Source organism: Oenanthe melanoleuca, chromosome 3, assembly GCF_029582105.1.
Source record: "Oenanthe melanoleuca isolate GR-GAL-2019-014 chromosome 3, OMel1.0, whole genome shotgun sequence".
NCBI classification, from domain to species: Eukaryota; Metazoa; Chordata; class Aves; order Passeriformes; family Muscicapidae; genus Oenanthe; species Oenanthe melanoleuca.
In genome coordinates this window covers 42,929,005-42,955,205 of record NC_079336.1, presented here as the reverse complement: position 1 = coordinate 42,955,205, position 26,201 = coordinate 42,929,005, and the positions used below count along the sequence as shown (strand labels likewise).

At 35.6% G+C, this 26,201-nt stretch overlaps 1 protein-coding gene across 1 annotated transcript in view; it reads right to left on the bottom strand.

The window, feature by feature from the left end:
* ARMC2 (armadillo repeat containing 2) overlaps nucleotides 1-26,201 on the bottom strand; it is a 57,590-nt gene that overhangs the window by 20,551 nt on the left and 10,838 nt on the right. Inside the window, exons 7-13 of the mRNA XM_056486956.1 lie at nucleotides 26,020-26,070; nucleotides 16,776-16,846; nucleotides 13,117-13,209; nucleotides 10,073-10,251; nucleotides 8,675-8,777; nucleotides 6,004-6,224; nucleotides 1,648-1,793 (exon numbers count right to left, since the gene is read on the bottom strand). Coding sequence (XP_056342931.1) covers nucleotides 1,648-1,793; nucleotides 6,004-6,224; nucleotides 8,675-8,777; nucleotides 10,073-10,251; nucleotides 13,117-13,209; nucleotides 16,776-16,846; nucleotides 26,020-26,070 — 864 coding nt within the window. The remainder of the gene's footprint in view (nucleotides 1-1,647; nucleotides 1,794-6,003; nucleotides 6,225-8,674; nucleotides 8,778-10,072; nucleotides 10,252-13,116; nucleotides 13,210-16,775; nucleotides 16,847-26,019; nucleotides 26,071-26,201) is intronic.

Sequence of the window (26,201 nt, the reverse complement as noted above, 5' to 3'; positions counted from 1 at the left end):
ATGCTTTGGTCACACCAGAAAAATGCAATAACAGAACAAGCGAGGATAACATCTTACTTCTCATGTAGTCAAAACCAGAAAAGATCTGTGTTGATGTTCAATTACAATTAACTACAGGAAGGTTTACATTCTTATTGAATGAATAATCTGAATAGATGGAACATATTCTCTACAAAGAAGCTGCCTAAAGTTGATTGAGAGAATAATAATTCTGTATTACTAGAAGACAAAACAAAATTCAAATCTGAGCTCTGTACTGCATAGTGTATTCTTTTTTTTTTTTGTGACTACAGTTTCCAGGAAGGTAATTAAATTGATTTTATGGCTAATTTGTATTCTTGGAACATGCAATTCTAATCTTAAGGAAAAAAATTGAAGCAGTAGGAAACTTTAAGTAAGGCAAGCTATTTTTCCTTCATATTGAATTCTATATCAAGTAAATGTCCTTATCAGAATTACAGTGTAAGTATCAATTACACTTAATTACAAACCCATTATTCCACTTTTCATGGCATTTTCTAAGTAAAAGAAATGCTCCCTCCTCAGAAGAAGTAAATATGCTCAAAGTGCTGTAATCATTGCTAGAGTTCACTTTTAGGAACAAAACTAGAGAGATGTGAACAAGGTAGCATGGAATTAGGGAAGCCATTCACATGCTTTACAGGTAGCACAAACAGCAGCAGAGCAGATTTGCCTGGTTCCAGCTGTGGGGAGGAATGCATGCCAGCCCCTTATGCAGCCACTGTACAAAGCACAGCTCGACCTCATGCAGTGAGGAGAATGTGATGGATAACTTGGAGGAGCTGAACAGGCCATAACAGAATCTCATTGGACATAGAGCCACAGGCAACACAACTCAATGCAGTAACAAAGTAGCAATCGTAAATACTTCATCCAGCACATCATTCATAAACTGTGCTTATAATCCAATTAATCCTGAAATTACCAACAGCTGATTTCACAATTTCTTCAAAATCCTTACATTGTTTGCAAGTCCATTTAGCACTGAATATGCAAGCTGATGCTTGGTAACTGGAAGACTTTTGATTGAGAAACTATTCAGACTACAAAATTATCTTTCTGGTGACTAACTCATACTGATCTCCCTTTAAAAAGCACAACTTGGGAAGCAGTCGTTGGCTGCTCATAAAACTGAGATTCTTTCAGCATTTCCATCTGCACACTCAAGCCCTGATCCCAGGGATTAATCTGCTCAAACATTCTGTAACAGCTCAAAACATTTTCTCTCTTGTGTATTTCATTTCACAATACACAGTTGCTTGTGTAATTTCTTTCATCAATTTTTTTCAAACATGGCCCAAACCAGGATTAATAAATAATAAACTGCATAATAATTTATGCAGTTTTATAAGAAATGGTACTTTAAAAAACTCAATCAGAATCTGTGGGATCAAAGAATGACACGATATAACAAAATATTCTTCATGGGGATGATGAATCCAAGTTTGTATGGCTACAATTAAACAATTCTGTAAGTATTAATAGACATAGTATCATTAAAAGCTGCACGGAGCTAAATAAGAGTTCAATGTACATCTCCCAATGTTAGCGCTCGACCTGCCTCCTTTGGGGTTACTCAAGCAGGAAGAGGGAGCTGCCCGCACTCAGAGCCGTGTTCTCACGTACCTGAGCACCCTGACAATCCAGAGGCATGTGTCCTCGTCGCTGCCGCGCTGCTCCAGCGCCACGCAGAGCTCGGGGATGGCACCGCTGTCGCTGAGCCGGCGCCGCGCCAGGGGACAATCGGCCAGGATGCGCAGAGTGGCTGTCACCTGCACACGGAGCGTTTGAACATCCATTAACTCACAGCAGAACGCGCTGGCGCAGGAACTCCGCAATGCTCAGCTCTCACCTACAGCATCTCAGGCAGTCTGCACGCCCTGGTAACATTCTGCAGCTATGTATAAACCAGCGAATAACAACAGGAAACGTGCAGGCAGCAAGCTGGTGTATTTGGCATAACTGTTTGAAAATGTAAGATTGATACTGGTCTTTGCCTGCATGTAACCTCCTTCTTCGAGGGACACATGATCCTTCATATGCTTTAACATCTTGCATGTATACAGCCATGAACCAACTGGAATGAGGTGATGGTTAAAGTAATTCTTTGCATAATTCTTCAATAAATCTTAGCATTGAAAATTTATATTTAAGTCTTGAAAATACAAACATATATTTTGATGATAACTAAACTGCAAACTAAAATGAATTGATTTTAAAACACAATCAAATTTTTTCAAATTTAAAAATCAAAAATTAATCAAGTTTAAGAGAAATTCACGGCTTGAACAATATACAAATAAAACGCTAAGTGCTCAAGTCTGTTTGAAGAAATCAAAACACTTTCAGATGATACTGTTTTATTTCAATAACACTTGTAGATGTACAAAATGCATCACCTATTGCGTATTTTGGAATATTCTGGTTCTCTTCCAAGGCAAGATTATTCAAATGACAAGGTCAGAGAAGAATGACATGTAAATTAATTTTGATCTAATCCAGAACTTACTACAAAATGAATGTGAAGTCATTCAATCTTACATGAATATGAGAATCCTTCAAATTTTTCTTATTCAGAGTGAAGTTATTAACTTCAATTTGGTTTTGAATGTAGTCTGATAAGGCACAAAACCTATCTGTTAAAATTGTTTCTTACCACAAAAAACTCTGAAAATTAAGCATTTTATCACTGAATTGGACTGCTCATCCAGTAATATGTAATTGCTAATTTTAAAGAAATATTCTTGACAAGAGCACGTTAAGACATTGTCTTTCAGCTTTTGCACATAAGACTATGCATATTCTGTCCATTCTCCAGCAGCTTTCAAATTTGCTGTCCTACTTCAACAAATCTGACAGCAGAGTACAAATCTTCAGTGGCCCCATGATGCTCCATAATGGAGTAACAGGAGATGCAACATGTCAAAATGGAGAAGCAAGGCACAGAGGGAAAAAATGTATAATAATGCGATATGTGAATAGATTTAACTTCGGTACTAAAAATGCAATTTATACTATATTCATAATTCAGAGAATCTGAACCTACAGAGGCCATTTGCTTCATATCACTCATATTTTACGAAGACATCTGGAGTTATTACTTTAACTGAACGGCAAAAAAAAATTCCAGATGCACACTCCTTCTCATAATGCTTACAAAAAAATCAACATAATGCTGGAGATATATTTTAATAAATATATTCTGATCAAATACTTCGCTTTTCAAAAGTTTTGATAGAAAAAATTCCTGTCACATGGAATAGAGACAGGAGACTCCATTCAGTGCTTACACACAAGATGTTCGCAGTCAGCCTAGGATGATATTTTTTGAATTCTAGCTAAGTTTCAGTAGAGACAATAAAGGAAATTAAGGATAAGCCACGTATTAAAAGTGTTGTTCAAACCCAGACAAGAGCTTTCACTGCAGCAAACATACTGGATAATAGAAAAAAAAAAAATCAATAGACAATAGTACAGAGGTCTCCAAAATGAGAGTAAACTTTTTCAATGCCTGATATATTTAGATGGTTCAAAATCCTCAGGCAGTAAATTCTATCAAGAGCCATCCTCAGAAAAAGACAGGAAAGGAAAAGCAATGCAAAATAACATATACATTTAAATGTGCAGGAAAACCACGTTCAGCAGTTCACAGAAATATACATCCACAAAACACAGCTAATGTGCCACTGAAATTCGATGAATACAGTTCAGAAAATAATAGAAGCTAGCCAGACAGCAGTTGAACTCTAGAGATATTGTGAGTGCTTCAAGCAGACCCTATGTTTCAGGGAGAAATGCATAATAATTGTCTTTAGCAATTCCACCAGCCCTAATTCTTATACTGCCATACGAAAGATCAAATTCACCCAAACAGAAAATTTAACTGCTGACAAATGTTGTTTTTAAAGGAGAAGACATTTAAGTGCTTTTCAATTAAGGAACACAGAGTACTTATTAAGTTTTGACAGAGACTCTTCAAAAATCTTGGTTTTTGAATAAGCATTACTATATTTTTATTTAAATATTAGCAGACTGTTAGGTTAAGGAATATAAAATAAATCAAAGATGATCCTGGTTTCATCATGTCGTCTGTTAAGGAAAAGAAAAAATTACAAACATTTTTATTGTTGTATTGTATGACTTCTGCAAAAAATCCATTGTGAAAGAATGAAGAAATCAGGTAGAGACTTTATTCCCACAAAAATGATCTAGCAAGATTATGTATAACACTGCCATCTGGTGATTGTGCAATTATACAGTTAAAGAATGAAGAGTTGGTCCCAATTAAATGGGATACTTAAGAGATAGCAGAGCTCCTTTCAGAGACCACTGTCACTATTTAAATTGGTTTTCTCCTCCAGTAAAATTTTCTTTCTATAACTGAAGACAATATTTCTGTCTTGTCACTGGCTATTTGATCTGTTGCTACAAGATGCTGTATGCTACAAAAACTTTATTCTGAAGACATCGATCACAGAAGAAACTTTCTTCAATCATCCCTAAAACAGAACTACTTGTTCATCTGTCTATGATGAATGATAATTAACTCACATGAAGGAAGTAGTGTACACGGATTTGTTGAAGGAACCAATATGAGAAAGGCACACAGGAAATCCACAGAAGTAGGAATCACTACTTTTCTCACAAGAGGAAGAAAACCGAAGTATCTGTACTACTACAGAAGAGAACACAAACAAGTGAAAGACCAATCTCAATAAGAGAAGCTGTCAGTATTGAGTTCTCCACAAAACACTCAAGAACCTCTTAGAAACAGCCAGTCTATTCAAACAGTACAAAGCAGTTTTGCTACACTTCCATTTCTACTGAAAAGAGCAGAGATATGAGAGATTTTTAAAAGAAAGCATAAAATATAACATTTTCCTTCCACAAATTTGCAAACAAAACCCTTGAAAAAAACCTAAACTTAACCACCGGCAAATAATGGAAGAAAAACATTTCTGCGAAGTTGTGGGAAAGTTCAGACAGCTAGGCAAAATCCTGATAATAAACTGTTTCATTAGTTTTATTACTAAGACTAAGAAAATCAGACAAAAATCACCAATAGTAATGTGGTGATATAAGCTGTTTTCTCATACAATTTCAAAAAGTATAAAATCCCATAAATTTATATATTAGTAGAGAATTAGCTTATAAATTAGTAGAGAATTAAAGAAATCTGGTATAATTAGCAAACCTAGTGCAAACACTACCTCAGAAAATTGTCCAATGTATTTTCCTATGAAGTATCTGAAAGTTTACAATTAAACCATTCATTAATCATTACATCAGTAACTTCCAAACAAATGCCAGGAATCTCCCTGGCAAATCCTTGGTAAACAAAATACCCATCCCCCAGTGTTTCTAAAATAACAGTTTTAGGGCCAAGGATTAGTTTTCAGAGCCACTGCTTATCAAAGTGCTTTTTATATGAAAACAGTTTTGAGCCTGCTGCCTTAGAAGACTCAAAAAGTGGTCGCTTTTGAAGCTACTTTTCCCTTACATTACAGTTCTTCAAAAACACTTTGTCAAAGATATACAGTGTTTTTTAAATGCATTATTCTTGTAATAAAAAGCCATTATTCTTGTAATAAAAAGCTTTCTGTAATCTCCTAGATAATTGCAGAACCAGTTTGTATTTATTATTTCAGTTTCAAGAGTTTAGAGTACACATTTTCAGCTGTTTACTACAGTATCCAGAACACTGACAACACAATAAAGTAGTAATGAGAAACTGGTTTACTAGGTACCTAAAAATATTTTTATTAACTTCAGAATTTCTAAAGCCTTTAAAATTGACTACACACAAACATCTGTGGTAATTAAATTAGGTCCTGAACAGCTTCATTAAACATCTTAAAAATAAATCTATTGAAATATAGGTACAACTCTGTCAGTAGCACACAGGGTTAGCTTATCTCCTCTAATTAAATTTTTAATTTGCCCTTGAAGTACGTACTTTTCAAAATAAAAGTAAATGCTAACCTGGACTAATAAGTGACCCAACTTGGAGAAATACATGTCATGTTCTTTTATGTTATTAATCTGCTTCATTAATTCCAGAAACATTTCAACAGCTCCTTTGCTGACCATTTTATAAAGCAGTGCATCATTTTCAGACATGCATTTTATAGCTGCCATGCAATAGACAAGAGCTTCATTGTTTGTTTGCAGATCTTCATTCCACAGAACCTGCAACAAATAATCTAAAAGGAAAAGAATTATTCAGAAAGGTTAATGTTAAAATTTATATTTGATACAGTCCAGTCATTAAAGAGATTAACAATTGGAAAACACCCTCAGATTGAACTCTTACATTTCTAATAAGTGGGCTAGAAAAATTGCATATTTGGACTGAAACCAAGAAACAATTATTGATGAATAAGAGAATGGGCCCAACTTTTGTTCTCCTAGACTTCAAGAACCAGTGTAAGCTGTAAACACATAGCAGGAATCATTGAAATCCTCAGTCAAGATTTGCAAAAGTGATTGTGTGTCCCTGGAAGTTTGTGTAGTAATTCCCACCACTTCCTTAAAAATCAAATGGCTTAAAGCATCTCAAACACTAAACACTAAAAAGCACAGGGACCTAACTCAACTCTCATGTTCGAAATCTGCTCATAGCCTTTCTAGATTTACTTTTTATCTAGGTAAAGTTGACATAAGTTTTATTTTGTGCAACCACTGTCAGACATCTGAAATATTAAAATTTACAGTTAACACAAGCCCAAAGTATCTTTTGCAGTCAAATTGAGACATTCCAATTTTAGTGGGGTATCTTATACAAATTAGTAATCCTAACCAACTTTATACTTTTGAATTCGTAATAACTGATTCAAAGAGATATTTATTTCTGCTACCTATGTTCCATTCAGTTCCAGTTGAATAAAAACATTTTCCTGTATCATTAAACTGAAGAGATTTAAATTTTTTTTCTGTCTCAACTGCAGCTGAAAGTCTTGTCAAGTATATATATATATATATATATATATGAATGAAGTATACACACTTTAGGCACTTGCCCAAACTCCACCCTCACCAATTAAATCACGGGTTATGGGAATGTGAGAACTCAGATTCAGGTTCCTGCTCTGCACAGTATCAAACAGGGTCTTGAACAGTAGTTGTCTATTCTGGGATGAAGGATTAACTTATTTCTTCTACTGGAGCTGCTGCACTGCATATAAATTGTTCACAGGGACAGAAGAGGAAAAAGAAATTGAATCTATAATCCAGTGACTGAAACAGGGATGAGGGCAGTTGTATGATAGGCCAGGGTCATGTCTTGTTCCGGGACAAGGTGAGTCCAAAACACAATGAGTGAATAAACAAATAAAGCAGTACCTACCAATGTTCTTTCCTTGACTAGTTTTTAAAACACAGGGAAAGAAGAGCAAGTGAAAGAAAAGTGAATGAGGATGGATATTTGAGCAAAATGCAACTTGTTCAAATGGTGTGTATCATGCTGATTTCTACAAAACTGTACTTCTCAGTATCCAAAGTCAACCCAGCTGTTCTCTTTTCTGTGAGTCCTTTCCTTATCACTTGAAAGGCCTGTCTTTATTTCTAACAACAATTGTGTACTAAATTTTAAGACCATGAATACTCTCCACTTTTTAAACAAATATACATATGTGCCTTAACCAATACACATGGAACAACTGCTTGCAAGATCAAGGCCTACATAATTAAAACATACTGAAGTTTTAATGAAAGGAATGGCTGTCAATCAATACTGAGTATCATTCATACACTTTCTTCATATTTCTCATATTTTCAAGGGGCAGGGGGCTGTGCATGACACAAAAACTGTTACAAGCACAAAAGAGAGCCATTGCTGACAGTTCTCTAAAACCATTGGCTCAATGTGCAGCAGCAGCTATAAAAAATATAAAAAAGCCAATGACTGTTCTCAAGATCCTCCCCGATTATGGCCAACACCACAGTCAGCATTATTTCACATCTATAAAATCTGGTGCAGATACAGCTTGAATTCTATAGACAGTTTTGTTCCATAAATTTCAAGAAGGATCCACTAGAGTTTGAGAAGGTACAGAGAAGGACTTAAAAAACAACTGAATGACACACTATCTGTTCAATGAGCTTAGAGGCTGAGATGCCTCTGCCCTGAAAAGGAGAAGACAGAGATATGCGATAAGAATGCATTTTTTAAAATCCTGAAGGTTAAAGGTAAGCTGACTGTACCAACTCTAACAAATCCTGCAAAACTACAAGCAGGGGGATAAAGAAAAATATATAGATTTAAAGCACCATATACAGAATTCCTAGAACTTTTTCTATGACATTGTAGAGGCAGGCAGAATCAGAAAATCCAAAAAGGCAAATTAGAGAACAAAAGATACATAAACAGAGACTAAAAAGGGATTAGGCAGGGATATGTCATGCAATGTCCCTAATAGAATAGAACATTTCTGGATGCTGGAGTAGTGTTGGGGAAACAGATCACAAAGAACACACAGGCTCCCATGCTCCCCCTAAACACCATTCCCCATCCCCATTGCTACTTAGACACAGAATACTGGACTAGACCAACCGCTAGTCTGATTTAGGCAGGCAGTTTTTAGTCTGCGACGAAGTTAACTCTGAAAATGTTTTTTCAAAGATAAACAATTTTAACTGTTGAAAGAATACATACCCAATAATGTGTCATTTTGAATGATGAAATCATTTTTTTTGTTCCTACAAATTTTAAACGCTAGCTTGCAAACACCAAGAAGATTTTTTCCATCTACTTTCATCTGCAAAGAAATTAAAAGACAGAAAATCACAACTAAAATCTGCATGCAAAAATGCATCGTAACATTCTACAGGATCAGACACCATGGCAAACTTGTATTCTCACAAAACTACTACATTACAGCTGAAATCCTAACAACACATTAAAACAAACTGCAGATGCATGCAGAAGTAAAGAAAACTGAAATATCTGAAACTCAGGTATTTTAAACTCCATTTAGCAAACTCTGCTGGCTTTAAAATAACAGATTTTAACTTTTAATGTATCAATATAAACAGGTAGTATATCAATAACTTGCAGGATTTTTTCTCCAATTCCCTTACAAAGAAATTGTGTATAGAAATCAGTGATTTGGCATCTGTGGCCCTACCACAAAGAACTCCAGTACAACAGTACGTGTCATAATGAAATTTACTCTCAGCTATCGGAAAGCACGATCTTACAATGAGAGATCATGGAAGGGAAGTAAATGTGGTAAAAATACAATGACATCTCTCTGTCTCCCTTTCCTCTGCATTTCAAGGGCAATTTCTTCTAGGTTCATGCTATTTAAAAGATTACACAGAAAAATGTCTGTAAAGAAACCTTTCTTTTTGATAAGCACCACTTAACATCTCTGTGGTATCTGAGTAGATAACTGTATTTTCTGAATAAATTAACTTACACCACCTTATAGAGAAAACGACTCCTTCAATATACACACAAATTACTCAGACGCCTACAACACAATATCAGTGGGCATCATTTCTCCAGTGACTGTCCATACATGCTTTGTAGAACATGAAGAATGAAGTTCTAAAGCACAAAATTTCATTGACTGTTTTAACCAGAAATACTAAAGAGAAGATTATTTACATTCAGTCACTTATTTAAAAAAAAAAAACCCAAACCCCTCAATTTTGGTACTTTCAGAACAAGACCACAATATTATTCAAAAACTACGCTTCATTTCCATGTGTATATCTTATAATCATTGGGTTTTTCAAATTCCTGCATGTGTACCCCAGTTTAGAACACTGTGTTTCTTCCATGCCTATACAATATTCCTGCCATCAAACACCAACTGTCCTACTTTGTGCCCCTCCTTCCTCCAATAGATGTCACTTCTCTGCAGAAAATAAGCTACAAGTGATGATCTAGATGAATAGGAGAGTAATATCTCTGTGGTCGTAAACTGTACTTAGGAAAGGGTTAGTTTAGATACAGTTTACAAGTATGAAATGGAAAATTAAATGCAAGTTGTAATTCATGATTTTGAAATTCACATTCCACCAAAGAGCATTTCAAAACACTTACAGCCAGAATAATCTTTGCCAGCTTCAGTGAAAGTGGATCTGAATCCATGTCTACAAGTTTATATAATGTCTTCAGAAGGATGTTTCTTCTTTTAAATCTTTTTCCAAGCATATTTCCTTCATCCAATGCTTGATATAGCTTGGTACAAGCTAGACAAAGCTGTTCTATATTGTCTTCTCCTTGAAGGGTGTAGGAAGGGAGAGAAAAATAAAAAATAATTATCAGTGCCACTTTATCCAGACCATCTCAATACATGAAGACACCAAAGAACAAAATAAAGAACAGGTTGCACAACAACAAAAATAAGACACCAAATAAATGTCTTCACATGATAGCATGATCCCCAGAAATAATTTTATTCTGCTTTTTTTTTTTTTAAAAAAAGAGACTCAAGCCAAGAAATCATGGAGCCAAAATAATACCTACAGCTAAAATTAAACTAACCTTTGATGCTTAATAATCAGATTGACCAAATGTCTACAAGGAAACTGTGTCTCTGGAAACATTCTTTGAAGCACTCCACCAAACATTAGATGTGAAGAAGGGATAGCTAAGGAGCATTTTTCTCCCCATATGCATAACTTTATACATCAAACCTTGCTGGGATTAAAAAAAGTGAATCTAAAAACTTGCTACAATTGCTCTTCAATGTATAGGTACAAGATATATTGGAGTGGAATGTTGTCCTATGGACAAAAAAGTGATCTACTTCCTCACCCAAGTCCCTGAGACTCTGTTTAAAATACACAAAAATAAACCAGCAAATTATTACAAAAACTGCATCTCAACACAACGGAATCATGCATGTGTTTACTTTACAGAGAAAAGGAAAAGTCTTGTCTATTTTTAAAACTGAACAGTGAGATTTTTTTAAAACTTTTTTTTTATATTCACTTTTTTCCATAAGGTGACACTTGCAAAGTCCCATGTAAATCCACTTGAACTGGCAGTGTAAACACTGCATTTACTCAGGGTGTACTTCACAGCTGAAACAGTCATACTCAAGGAGTCAAAGCACTTGTGATGGAATATGTACGGACAGAAAATTACAACAAAAAACACATCTGAGGCCCCAAACCTGTAGGCAGATTCAAGGACCAATCTCTCAGGCTGAGAAGTGCCTGGAAGCTCTCAATTTGCAATCATCACACTCAAGAAACTGCAATGACTATTCCATTCCTACTCTCATCAGGACAGAAAATTTAACAAAATATAGCATGATTCTAAATGCTCTGCTCCAGCAAGATGTGAAAGAGGAGTTGCAAAGAACCAAAACTGAAAGGTCTTACACTCCATTTCATCAAAATTAACAACAACAAAAAATTATTCACCACTCATCCCATGGGGCATTTTAAAACTTAACCTCCTGAGTATTGGAATGTAACAAAATAAATTATTTGTTCCTGTAGAAAAAGAGACTTTTTTTGTCATATTACAAACAACTCAACCACATCATATTCAGAAGAATTTAGGCAATAAATAAATTCCAGGTTAACTTCAGATTTGTTTTTGAATAGAAAGGTTTCTGGAAATATTTCTGCTTGAGGAAGGTGAAGAAAAAGACTTCTTTATTAATATATGAAAAACTAAACATGACCTAAGTTCATGTGCACAGAATTAGCTAAGAGGTAGAAAGCAAATGACTGCACACGAAATTAAAAAATATTAAATTATCAAAAGACCCACTCAAAGCATTTCAACTATGGAATTCTAATATTTATTTTAATAAGAACTGTCCAGTAAATAGTCTAAAAAAAAGCAATATATCACATAGTTGCAGGAGGCAATGATGCAATTCAGTTACAATTTGTGTTAATATTCAAAAAGTAGCAAAATTCAGGTTTTAAGGTTTCTGTAGTACTACATTCAATCAACTGGTGAGAAAGTATCATTAGATAATGTCATCTATTATTAGAAAAACTAAGCCATAACCACATTTTTAAAAAGCTAAAAAACCCCAATACACTAACCAAATCAAGTAAAGACTGAGAAAAAGGGGCATGAAATCTGATTTTCCTTACCTACATTCACAACAAGGGAAAGACATTATTAGATTTTACCTCTAAATTTCATTTTTCTTACAAATAAAGAACATCTCACCATCCAAAACTGTAACTCAGTAGCTGAAATCTGACAATCTTGGCATTAGGCAAGGAAAATGTGAGGTTACATAGCTGTTTTCAGATTTCCTGATCCCTATTTTCTATACACCAGTGACAGATGTGGGAACAAGAATGCTGCCTTCTTTAAACAATTCCATATACTGGCAATCACTTAGCACTGTACAGGTGTTTCATACTCATCAACATCTGCAAAACTACGCAAAAAAGTTCTAATCCGTACCATGCTGTCACAAATACTGCTAAAGATCCTGTAAAACACAATTACTTGTAAAAACAAACCTACTTTCTGTATTACCACCATTCAAATAAATACAGTGTCTACAGAAGGCAACTGAATGACTTGCTCAATGAAAAATGGATTCCAGAGCTAAATCTTTCAAGCTATACTTAATTTTACTCCATTTTGCTTCAGTATTCTGAGTCATTACACACTTTTCTGGCACATCTAACACTTTAATCACAAATAGAAATTTTCATTAAGATCTTCTTAGCTTTTTTTAATTAATTGAGACCTTCAATAAAGTCTATGGTTAAAGCAGTGAGTCTGTGCAGTACTTTATTCTTAAAATTATTAGCTCAACTCTGACTGCTAAGCTGCAGAGCTATGTTGTCTAAAATAAAGTAATTTAATCAGACAAGATAAGTTCTTCTCTGAACCAGTTTTGGGGTTTTTTACGGGATCACAGAATGGTAAGGTTGGAAATGACCTCTGAAATGACATCTGGTACAAGCCCTGTGCTCAAGCGGGGCCACCTAGACTGCCCAGGACAGTTTTACCCTGTGAAGTCGCTGAACATATGAAAGCATAAAAGGCCATATACCCCAATTACTGTTATTATTTTGTAGTAAACACAAATAAGTCCCACGCTTCCTGCAAGAAACAGTACAGAAAATACACCCTTTCAGAGCAGTGTTACTCACTTTTTTCCAGTTCATGCAGAATTGGTAGAATCTTTGTATGCCAAAAGAAATCTTCTTCTTCCCATTCATTTATTCCTGTTTCATCCTTTAAGCCTTCAAAATACATTCAAAACAAAAGCACACATTCAGTGAAGGTTTCACTTTCTACAATAAGAAATAGCTCCAAATACTTGTTCATTAGTCAGAAAAAAAATCTAAAAATGTCATGTTTTGCTATATACTGGGTTATTCTACGAATTCAAGCTTTTTTTTTATTCACATGTTCTTAAACATTTCAAACAAAACTAGATGGATAAGTGGTTTGATATGTAAAGCTGTACTGTGAAGCTTTTGTTTGCTGACATTAATGTTTCATTTGATCACTGAATTGGAAGGTAATAACTACTTAAACATCAAAGTGTCCTACTATTTTTCAGCTCTGTGCTCACGTGACAGCTTATTATTTGTTTAAAAATGCATACTCCTTTAGGATTGTGGAATTTTATCTAGTACACATGCATGACATTACACTAAGCTTGATTAACTGACTGGTCATTAGGGAAAAGTCCTGTTAGTTATCACATCCTGTTAGAAATTCTAACTACTTCATGCAATTAGTTTTGTGAACTTTTATAAAATGTGTTTCCTATTCTTCATTGCATTCAGCAGTTTTTCACATGGCATCCTGTGAAATGAATGGTAAACTACAGATATGTGAATATTGCCTCCAAAAAAACATCAGAAATCTTGAAGGCAATCAACTCCCACTGTTCTTGGCTGCCCTCAGCCAAATATCCCTGTGACTGAGAAATACTCTTCACTATCAGAAACCTTGTCCACTTCACAAAGAGAGTTTTAAGAAATATTTAAGCTTTTTTTATACTTGGCTTCAAAATGAAAATACAAAAAAATATTGCAGACATCAAGTAAAAAATTGGCAGAGCTAAAAACCAGTGGACTAGAATTTTTCTTGAAACAAGACTGGGAGCATCGATCTGTTTTCTGACTGGACAAGGAAATGGGTTAAAACACTGTTTACTAAAAAATTCAGTCCAGGATTCACTTTCATATGGATGCAGTATCACTGGGAATTATTCTGACTTGCTGAACATTCATTACACCTCCACCTAGTATTTTGTGAAGTATTTTGTCACAAAATTCTGGCCTTTCCCATTGGGTCACTACAGATGAAGAGCCAGAGTTTCTGAGAAACTTGAGATGTAAAGGATCTAACAGTTGCTTACAAGGTATATGCAGGCATGTGTTTGAAGTTGAAGATTGGGTTAAGCTCTTTATCCTGAAGGCAAGCAAAGCTGTTATAAAGACAGGGTCTGGTTTGTTGTGTTGTTTTTGCTTTGAGGTTTTTTTTATTAGGGAAATAAAAGTCACACAATTCTACTAAATAACATTAAGATTGGATTATAAACATTTCTTTAAGTGACAGATTTTTCTGAAAATGTCTCCTGTTGTTCATTATTAGCTCTTGCATTTAAAGGACGAGGTAAATTCTTAACACAAACACAAATGAACACAAAAAATACTATACTACCTGAGAATTACTAGCATTATTTGGAACAGTAAAACAATTTGAAACTTCCCATTTTAAAAGCTTGCTCTTTAGAAAATAATCTGGACTTTTTTTGGGCCTATATTAACTGTCTACCTACATCTTACACACAATTAATCTATCAAATATACCTAGTTCAAAAGTTTATAAATGCTGCTATTTCATAAGTAATATACTATACTTCTTATATGTATTATATATAAGTACATGTTATTAGCAAATATTATTATTTTGCATACCATTTTTATTTTCTAGATCAAACAAGTTGGCAATCTTATTTAAACTAATGAGTAGCCTAACTAATAAAACACTATGCAGTGTTTGCAATGAAGTGAAAATTCTGCTCTGGATAATGTGAAAGTCCAGCTGGAAATGAGAACACTAGAACAGTGTGCACTTTTCCTTCCTACCAGAAAACCCACATATTGACTCAATTATTTCTTTTTTATCTGTAGCTACCTCCCTTAAACTGAAAGACGGGACTGACTTTTAAACTACATATATACTTAACTTCATTAGACAAGAAATAGAAAATTCAGGCATGCATTTGCAGATAAAGCCAAACTTCTCACTTAAAAAAAAAATTACCAAAGCCATTTAATTTTCAGTTCAGAATGAAAGAACAGATTTATTTTTGTACTGCTCTGCTTCACTTGTGTCATATTCATCAGAAGAATACAGCAAACTGAAAATCATAATGGTATAATTTTTTTTAAAAAGTATCTCTTATACCTAAGTAAAAAAGAAGATAAGCAGCTTTTACTAAACAGTATAAATCCCAGCAATAAGAATGACCAGACAATATATGACTAAAAAGAAAAGCAACATTACTAAATTGTATATGTCTCAGTCCTGGGAGATTTTTCAAGCTGCTGATGAAAAGTTAGGGTACTAGCTATATTCAAAATATGCAGAACCTATCCAGAACTTTCTAAAGAGCAAAACACAATTCAACAGAAAATATACTCAAGAAAAAGAATGCAGCAAGTTCAAGTTGGTTGCCTCAGTTTTTCATAGGTCTTAACCGCTGCTTTGCATTCTGGTCAAAAAAAAAAAAAAAAAAAATCACTAATCAGTCTACATTTATTGGTTGCTGTTTTTAGCATGTAAATACAAGAGCCTTAGCAACACTGAGCTTTCAAAAGCTGAGTACTGTCTGACTTACAATGTTTAGCCTTTTAACTGAATACTGAGTGGCCACGAATAGATCAATATTAGAACAGTCTACCTCCTCTCTAAAATGTCAAAGCATAAACACAATTCCTATCTGAAAATAGAAATAATTTGTAAATGAACACTCCACCCAGAATCCCATTGTAGAGAAGAAATGATGGAGAATTCCTACTGCTATCCCACTCTTTACTGTGGGATTAAAGATGAAGCATGCACAAACTAAGGAAGCTACATAATGTTAAGAAAAGTAGATATAAAAAGAAACTATCCTAAAAAACACTTTATAACGTCAATAAAATAGCACAAACAAATTAAAAGGCTTATAAGTATACTAACTCGCATGACATGGTAAATGCTCTCTGCTCCTCACAAGGAAATGAGAGCAGAGCACAGAACACCCTTTGCCAGAATGATCTGGAAAAACAAGAGTTTCTCAGTTCTAGAAAAATAATAATAAAGCATACTAATAGCACAGTAGAAACTTCAGACTCTCAAATACGCTCTTGTGATGTATTAAATGTGCCAGCTAGGAGAAAACATTATTAAAATCTGTTATGCAAAATTAGCAAAACGCATCCCCACACAGCAATCCAAAATCTGTTTCTTCAGGTAATACAGGCTGGCATAATTTTATTAGTTTCTGTGCAACTATGACAGATTACAAAAAGTGATGGGCAAATCAAGTGTTAATGGATTGGCAAATTCTTAAACCTGGATATGGGAAAAGCAAGATAGGAAATACCAACAGATTTTTAGAGTGAAGATCTCTTGAATATTATTTCTCTTTATTAAGAACAGTAAGAAAACCCAGTATGTCTAGAAAACAAAAATTATTGTTCAGTAAATAATAAAGAACAATATTGGCATAATCACAAGAATTAGATTATTTCTATTTGACTGCATTTCACAATTTTTGAATGGATATTGAAATTCCTCGTACCTGTTACTCTTCTCTTCCAGCCTGAAGTCCTTGGCTGCGATGACCTTGTGCCAGGCTCTTTCTTCTGGTTACTAAAAAATACAGTACGGACACAAAAAAGCATTATCAGAAAACTGTGCTCACAATTCTTTCACCTGCATTGAGTTGTGCATATTAGCAACTAATTGGAAAAGATAATGCTATTTTAAAAAGTTAGTAAATTAGCTGCTCATTAAAAGTTACATGTAAATACAACCTCCTCCCATATTACAGAAAGCTCCTTCAGAAATACTGACATACTCACACCACAAGAGGTCACCATCATGGAACACAAAACCTAAAGTATTTCTGCTTGCTCAATCAATTGAAAGAACAACCGAACTAAATTCAGAAATAGACAATTTCTATTTTACCATCAGCTTCATTAAATGTATACAAAACTCAACTAGCTTAAAACTGTAAGTTTACACATTCACAAGGACAGTATTTTTTTCTGACAGGATTAACACTTTTAAAACATTTAATGAGAAGACCTTTCAAGGAAACAAACACTCAAGTAACCTTTAAAGCATATACTAGAATTTCTGGGTCTGCCAGTGAACTATTGCTAATTGCATAGAGGTCACTAGTTCTGTTCGTACAAGAAACAAATACATTGCCATTTCTATTGTTTTACAAAGTAATGCCATAATTCCTGCTGATTTTATGGTCAGTCTTTCTTTGGACAGAGGAAACTACTACATACATCTATAATAAATGTATTTATTCTGTTTGCCTAGCTACACACTCAAGCAGCGCTTCTCTGAAAGAAATATACAAGATGGAGACTCTCTGCTATCAAAGTGGAATCTTTTCTCTGGTAACTAAAGAGGGAAGTCTTAATCTATGTTTTCTATTCTCAATGTATGTTTAATTTAACACTTCTTATTCCATTTAAAGTTCACGTACCAATACAACCTTAATCTCCTGAACGCCCTTCTACAGATGAAAGTAGTGTGTTAGCAGTGTTATTTCAATTTTTTCTAGCCAGGTAATTTAGTTACTCTAAGGCTTAAAGTTGAACTGTTGTTTAAGTAGCTTGCTGGATTGGTGCCTAAATCCTGTCTGTCAGTCCAGACAGAAGACGTAAGTCATCCTATCAACAGATGGAGACAGAATAAAAGACAAAGCTCTTGCAAGATCAGTTCCCCACAAAAGAGACTAGATAGCTCACTGTGATCAGTCAAAAATTTCCCAAGCAATCACATTACAGAGGAACAGTTGCTTCATAATGGCTAACAGTGAATAATGCTTTATTTTTACAGCATGAGGATTTAAGTGCTCCAAAATCCAAATGCTTACACAAACTACCTTGAAATTGTTTCAGCTCACATATAGTAATTTCTACCTCTCTGGGGAAGCAATACCTTATAAAGAAAAAAAGACAAGTGCTTGCATCTCTAAAATTGTCTGACACCTTCTAAGAAAGAAGGGGTTTCCAGTACACATTATATCAGTTCAGTGTACTGGCAGAAATAAAATTTTGATTCCATTTCTGTGAATGCCTTATTCTACAAACTTAAAAAGTTTCAGAAATGTTTCTACAAGTTTCAGCCATCCCTGAAATCAAGACTATAACTGGAAAGGATGCTGGATAAGCAAGAGAACAACTTCAGTCACCTTATACTAAACATGGCTATATTCAGGAATCAGTACGTTCAGAATTGTGTGTAGGCATGATGATACTACCTGCCTATGCGAATATGGATGTTTGAATTTGCTTTCCTCAGAGAAGGAGTTTTGTAACTATATATCCTTTCTGTGCCTCTTCCCTGCAAATGTAAATCCAGAATGAATCCAAGAAACTCAACACAGACAATGCTATGAGTTTTGTTGGAAGCAAAAGCAGATTAATATAAAAAAGCCACTGAAGCAAAGGATGAGTTAACTTACCAGATAGAAACAGCATGTCTAAGTTGCAGAGTAAGACCATGTCAATTGTGCACAAAAAGAAGGTGGGTTGGAATTGTTTTTTAAACACCACTATCAACCAGTTTAGAGACTTAAATTAGTAGGAAAGCAAATTGTTCTGTGAATACCAGTGGTACAACCATCTATGCTTTTGGGAAACATCCTCATAAATCACCCAAACTTCCACTATTTTCAGAAAATGAATACACTGAATACCTACATAAATGGGAATGGTTGGTGGCAGGCTTATCTTTAGGGAATATGTACAATTCAGGAATTCTGTGAGTGACTATAAAATCCCTTTATGCATCTTTACCACTCTGTCAACTTCATTTTAGTTACACAGACTTTTGGTTCATTATCTTTACATTTTCATTTAGGATTGAAACTTAAATAGAAGTATCTTATTAAGAACAATGCAGTTAAAATATAATCAACCTATTCTAAAAAATAAGTCAACTACTATTGAAGGGAACTGGCTTGCCAAGAGAGTGGTTGTCTTGGAAACAAAGTCAATTGGCAGAAATCTGATCATCTAATAAGGGGCTCATCAAGAAATCAACTGAGAGGTTCTGATGATTTACAGATGAAAAAGAAATTGGCAACTGGATCATTTTTATCTTTCTCATATAAAAGAAATCATAGTAGCCTCAATGAAGAACACTACTTTCGTGAAACTACACAGAATGTTAGGACTTCCAAAAGGAAAGTGAGCCAGTACTGGAGTAGTGTGGTGTGGTGGGCTGACCTTGGATAGATGCAGGGTACCCAATCATACCACTCTTTTCACTCCTCTCCTCACAGGATCGAGGGTAGAAACAAGATGGAGAAAAACCCATGGATCAAGACAAAAACAGTTTAATAAAGCAAAAGCCACTTGCAGAAGCAAAGAGAAACAAAAGATTTATGCTCAACTTCCCACTAGCCATTTCCAAGGATTGTAGGGCTTGAGCATGCATAGTGATTGCTCTGAAGGACAAACCTCATAATAATAAGTGCTCCCTCACTTCATAAATGTCCCCTCACTTACTTTGTCTTAGCTCTTTCATTGCTGAGCAGACATCATACATTATGGAATCCCTTTGGTGAATCTTGTCCAGCTGTCCTGGTTATGTCCCCTCAAAAGACTTTGCCCACCCCAAACCTACTGGTGACAGGCTTGTGTTGGAGAGACAGCGTTGATGTCGTGGAGTGCTGCTTAGCAGTAGCCAAAATGCTGGTTTGTTATCAACAACACCCTTCTAGCTACCAATGCAAAGCACAGCACTGTGAGAGCTGCTCCAGGGAAAATCAACTTCGTCTCAGCCAGACCCAATACGTGTTCAGTATTTTCCCCTGGTGAAAGAATGGATAATTAAGTGAAAGCTGCTTTTACTAAGAAGTTCTGCATGTTTAGACATTTACTTGCTTGTTCTTGCCATGAGCCTCTAGTCAATAGTAAATCTGCAAACTCTCACCCTTCCAGGTATTCCAGGGAAAACTACATTTCTACACACTATAGCCCAGAGGAAAAGAACTGAACTAGTTAATCTCCAAAGAAGTTGCACACAACAGCAAGGTTTGAATCACAAATGTGAAAGTAGGACCCAATGAAGGAATGGTGCTTGGGCTCCTTCTTTATAGTAACCTTAAACATCTGAGAACTTGGCTACCTCTTCACCTGCCAAACAGAAGCTGGCAATGGGCGTGAATTTTGTCTCACAGTCCCACTTAGCATCACCCCTGCTTACAGTTTTGGCCCAAGAATGGTGTTATTTTCCTTGACAAACACCTGGGCACAGGGCATAGATAAGCAGAGGTAGGGATGTTCCCAGACACTCCCTAGTGTGTTGGTATTAAAAAATGGGAGGTAATTCAAAATAGGTTCATTGTATAACATAACCTATGACACTGCAGATAGCCACCAAGCCAGAGACTTCGTTTAATTTTTAATAATTATTAGTAGAGATGTATCGCTGATGCTCCTGGTAATTTAGTTACCAATTAAGAGACATGATAATACTCAGAAGTTAATCATTCTCTAAAGAATTGTATCTATCAAGCACCTGTGGCCAGCAAGGTAGCAAAGCTCAACTAAGACAAAAAGACAACATGACCACCTTTTCTGAATTGGCCAGCTTCAAGGCATTTCCACCCAAAACTATCCTCTCCCCACACTAAGGATCCTGTAACATCCTACATATTCTTACAGCTTTGGTAGGCAAAACTAGATAACAAAGTGGGAGAAGAACTGAGAAGCACAGTAACTAAGATAGTGTAATAAAGTATGAAGAATATACAGGTTACGTTTCAAAGAGAAGAGTAGGAATAAAGGGGAACGAGAAAAAGATGAGGGCAGTGAGGATGGAAAATGTCATAAGCCCCACAGTATCTCCTTCTGCAAGTGCCAAGGCTTCACACAACTTTGCTCATCCAGATGTTATGAGGCTCATGTAAACTGGATCCATGGACTCTCTCCTAAAGTAGATACAGGAATTGGGAATACCCCATGCAAACCAGAATCTGAAGAGATTCTTACAAAGGTAGAGAGCTACTAACACACAGACTGTGCACAGCATGCCCTGAGTAAATTCTGTAAGGAAGCCCTAGACTGTAGACACAATCTGATGTCTGGAAACAGATTTCTTCTCCATTTTTAAACATGCCCTTTTTATTATGCCAAAGAACTTTAATTATGAGCATATGATTTCTACATCTCTATTACTGCTGAGTCCTTTCTACATCTATAGAACCACCATTCTTATCTTTAAGTTACTTTCTCAGAAGCAAATCTAAGGTCCAGATAGTTTAATTGTTTAATTTTTTTATTTTTGGTCTTTATTTTGATACGGTAAACAAACCCTTTTTTTTCTTCCATTTTCCCCTCATAGTCATTCAGTTCCTTCCTTCATTACATCCCCTTCAGCTCCCATAAAATTCCTTTTTCTAGTTTATTTAAAATACAAAAAATGTGACTGAAATTTTTACAAGTTTTCTTTTGGATCCTTGATATATCAATGTTTTCAGGTCTGCAAAAGTCTAGGAGAGCAATTTCTAACTTTTCACAAAGCTCTAAAAACAGTCTAGGCACTGCAGTAGATGCAGACTGTTTATACATAAATACAAGCAGTGAACATCTGATTTTACCAACATACGTTGTGTGCATTGGTAAGCCAGACATGGTGTATCTACACCCAAAAATCAAGACATTTCACTAAGTGTTAGGAAGAACAGATTTCAAGCAATGCTAAGCAGATCCTGGGGGCCTGTTCAGGCAAGCCAGATGTATCAAAATGACTACTAGGCACAAAGGTGTTCTTCCAGACTAGATCAGAGCTCAGTTCCCTTGATTGTGGACAATCCTTAAACAGATAGACCATTTAGAAAGAATGTTATGAGATTTTACTCACCTGTATATTCAGAGTATGACTACACATCTACATTGTAATCTGGGTTTATTTTTATTGCTAGCACTGTCCAGGATGGCATGCCTTATATTGATAAGGATCATTTGGCTATTTAAGCAGCTGAGCACTCTTCTTTCAACCCAAGACTCACAATTCTATATGGACTACAAAGGGAAAAGCTGAAAGAAGATGTTGTGGAAGTATATCCAATAAATCCTTAAAAAGAACCCTCACAGGTAAATAGTTTTTCCTGTTTGAGTGCTTGCCAGTGGAGAGAAGTAGCTCTTGCCACACAATCAATGATGGTGTCACAATGCACCCTCCCTCCAGGTATTGAAAGATGTTAAGAGCCCCTGCCAAGCCTTCTCTTTTCCATGCCAAACAGTTCCAGCTCCAGCCCTTCCTCATAAAAAGGGTTCCTTCACATCTTAATAGCTGGACTGCCTCCAGCCATTTCATATCTCTATTGCTCTATTGCACTGGGGAGCCTGGAGCTGGTCCCAGCAGCCCAGGTGTAGTGGAGGTTTTCAAGACACAAACAAACAAGGTGCTAGATAATCTCATCTACTCTCTTTTCCATGAAAGACTGGGTCAGATGATCTTCTGAGGTCTCTTCCACTCTGAGCTGCTCTATGAATTTGTTGTAGACCAGGACCTCCAGGTCTCTTTCTGCAAAGCTGCCTCCCAGCTGGATCACCCCCAGCATATAATGGTGCCCAGGCGTGTTCCTGCCCAGATGCAGGACTTTGCATTTGTCTTTGTTAAACTGCATAATGTTCTTGTCAAACCATTTCTTCAGGCTGCTGAGGCTCTTCTGGACAACCCTCTGGTGTATCAGCCAATGGGTTATCTACTGACAGCCAGTTAGCATTTTTTCTAAATTATTGAGAATTGTGGTCTCATGAACAGACCATCAGATCTCTTGGCAGGAGCACAGTGGAGCACTGTGCAAAGACAGACAGGGCTCTAGACCAAGTTTATCAGGGCACAGCCAAACTCAGCAGCTTTGTCTTAAAAAGAACAATAGCGGCTCCAGGCAAAGCTAAAGGAGCTAATGGTGAGTGTGGGAACTAGGGCACTAAGGACAAGTGAGCAAACCTTGAGTCAGCAGCAAGGGACAAAGTGGTGCAAGGGCCCAAAGGCAAAGAAGGGTAGTCAGATGCAGACCTGCAGCAAGAGAAACTGCAATGAATCTTCTCAGAGCAGGCTCATTTACACAATGCTTTCAGGAGCCACTGCTTCAGAACACAATCCCCTCCTACCATGATTCTTCCACTGTGCTTAGTGATCAAGAAACAGGAGTTCTAACTCTAAATCAAAATTACTGACGTTAACAATAAGACATTGCTCTGTAGACTTTGAAAGGAAGCATAAACAACATCACAGTATTTTTGCCAAAGCAACTAGGAAGCAAGCAGGAAGTGTTTTTAGCTTTTGGCAAAATGAGAAAAATCAGTATTTTGTTTTGTCATTTACTCTCACAGAAATTAATTTTTCCACATACCAATTAACATTTGCATTTCTCATTAATCCCTTTATTCCAATTTCATTATATTATCCAGACCTCTTATGTTGCCAGAAGGACATCAAAATTAGTTTCTGGTATTGTCTTTCATTAGCTGAATAGTAGGGAATATGTTTTTCTGGGTTTTACTACAAACCAACTGATTTCTTCCAGACCCATAACTTAGCACTTGAAAAGCACCCTATTCTTTTAGACAAAGAACTGACCTTCACTAAGCCATTTAAGAGAATATGTCCCTATTTTGCTCAGCTACCTCAGAATCTTCCATTTTGTGATGTCATATGAGGGACAAACAAGACAGATAAACACAACCTGGAAACAAGCCCCAAAGAAAAAAATCCAGTACAGCAGCTCAATTTTTAAAGACTATTTTCCTTTTCAAAAGAACCAGTGGAAACAAAATTATTTGCAGACAGCTAAAAGAGATATAAAGTATTAAGCCAATTACACGCAACTTGAGTCAATTTTATTTCTCAACCACAAAACTTCTCAAAAGCATGAAAATAATTCAAAAACTGGTAATATAGATGTCCTGAAATTATTTCAGGAACTGTAGAGGATTATAAGGAACACCATAAGCAAAGAAAAAAACAAAGACTGAAAACTATAATCATGTATAAAACTGATACCACTGATATGAGAAAAGATAACTAGTAGAAAGACAACATAATTTGCAAAAATATATTGACGAATAGACCAACTACACTCTGAGTCATCCTAAAGATGAGTAAATAACAATTCTATAAACACAATCATGGGAATAGATCATTTCTTAGGACAACTCCAGCTATAAAAACATACAGCATTTCTTATTTATACAGGTTGTTGATGGAGAACTGCATACACATGTTAAAACCGTATGACTTAAATGAATAATCAAGGTTGATGAAAAATGTCAATCCTTATCCTTTTTATTCTTCAGTCTTTCCATATTCTGTCTAATATTGAAAATATTAACAGTATCTATTTATGGGAGAGTATGTTTAGGCAACCAGACAACTGACAGTCCAATTCTAAGCATTAAAAAATATCTAAAACACTAGCCTAAATATATTTAAGTCTGAAAATCACACCTTCATCATCTTCCTAACTTGAATCTTGCATAAGCACTGCATTTCTAAACAGAAAATAAATTAAAATCCATTGTTACTATACATCTACCTAGACTGAACTGGCATTCCTTTTTTACCCTCTGCATGGCACATTTACCCATTCCAGAATTGCAATTCAATTGGTATTAAGGACTCTCAAGGCCTAGATATCCCAGATTCGGAGACCAATGACCCTGGACTGAAACTAAGTACTAGAGTGGAAAGACTCTGGAGTATATTGCAAAAATGAGCCTAAACTCCACTGTCTCTTTTGTGAGCTAAGAGACCAGTGATAAGTTACCTCTTACCCTTTTCTTTAGAATTCTATAACAAGTTCTGAAAAATTCTTTTCTAGTGCTCTCTCAGTATCCCTTAACCCTATACCAAACTGGACACCTTCTTGAAAGGGTAGGTGTCACAATCTGGGAAACACTGTAGAAAGCTCCACCCATGAAGGAATTCCGACCACTTAAGTGTTTACTTCTGAAATCAGTGGTCCAAATAGCCAGTGGAACTAAGGCAGAAATAGATAAGGATTAGTTGGGAGTAAGTTAATTCCCAGTTTCCCTGTCTTTATGAAAATTCCAGAAGTTGTCAATACAAATAATAAAAAAAATTAAAAAAATAAAAAAAAATAAAAAAAAAAAAATAAAAAAAAGAAAGAGAAAAATACTGAAAAAAGTCTGGAGAATCATTTACACCATACAACAAACAGCCACACCTTGTCACTCATTTCCAAAAATTATCCAGAGCAAAACAGAATGGGTGTTCCCCTCAGGAAAAAAAAAAATCTCTCTCCTCTGTGGGAATCCTTCTCTTTGAAGAGAAAAAGAATGTATATTTTGAGCACAGCTGTGAAGGTAGTTTAAGCAGAGAGAAGTGATTTCCAGTGGTCCCCTCCAACCTACCCTATTCTATGAATATATGATTCACTTTATCATTTAATCCTTTGCTTTTATCATTTTCTACTGAAATATTACAAAACTTTTAAAAAGCACAAGAAAGAGAAACTACTCTCATGGAAGAAGAATATATTTCAAGGATACTGTAGAACAGGCATTTAATAAAGAGAGCAATGGTGAAAGAAAACGGGGCACAGTACATCTTCTTTACAGCACCTGGTAATCCTTTTGTAGCTCTTTATAAAACTCACTTATTAAAAAAAGAACAGGCCACTTGGGAATGAACTGTTTGCCTCCAAACTCTTCCTCACTCAATGCACCTCTGCTTTTAAGAAGTCCTGGAATGACATCTAAGCTTTCAGAATATTGAGAAATCGGGAGTAGGAAAAAAAAATTATCATCTTTTCTCACCAGGGAAACTGTTGCTCTTCATCAGCAAATCTGCCATCACTGTTGACACTTCTGTTGAAATATATGAATGCAGAAAACATTTTAGAAGTTTCACTTTTACAGCAGTCACAATAGATGGCAAGGCACAATGGTTAGAGGAAGATGTAAACAAAACTGAGCTTCCTTATGATTGCCAGAAATTG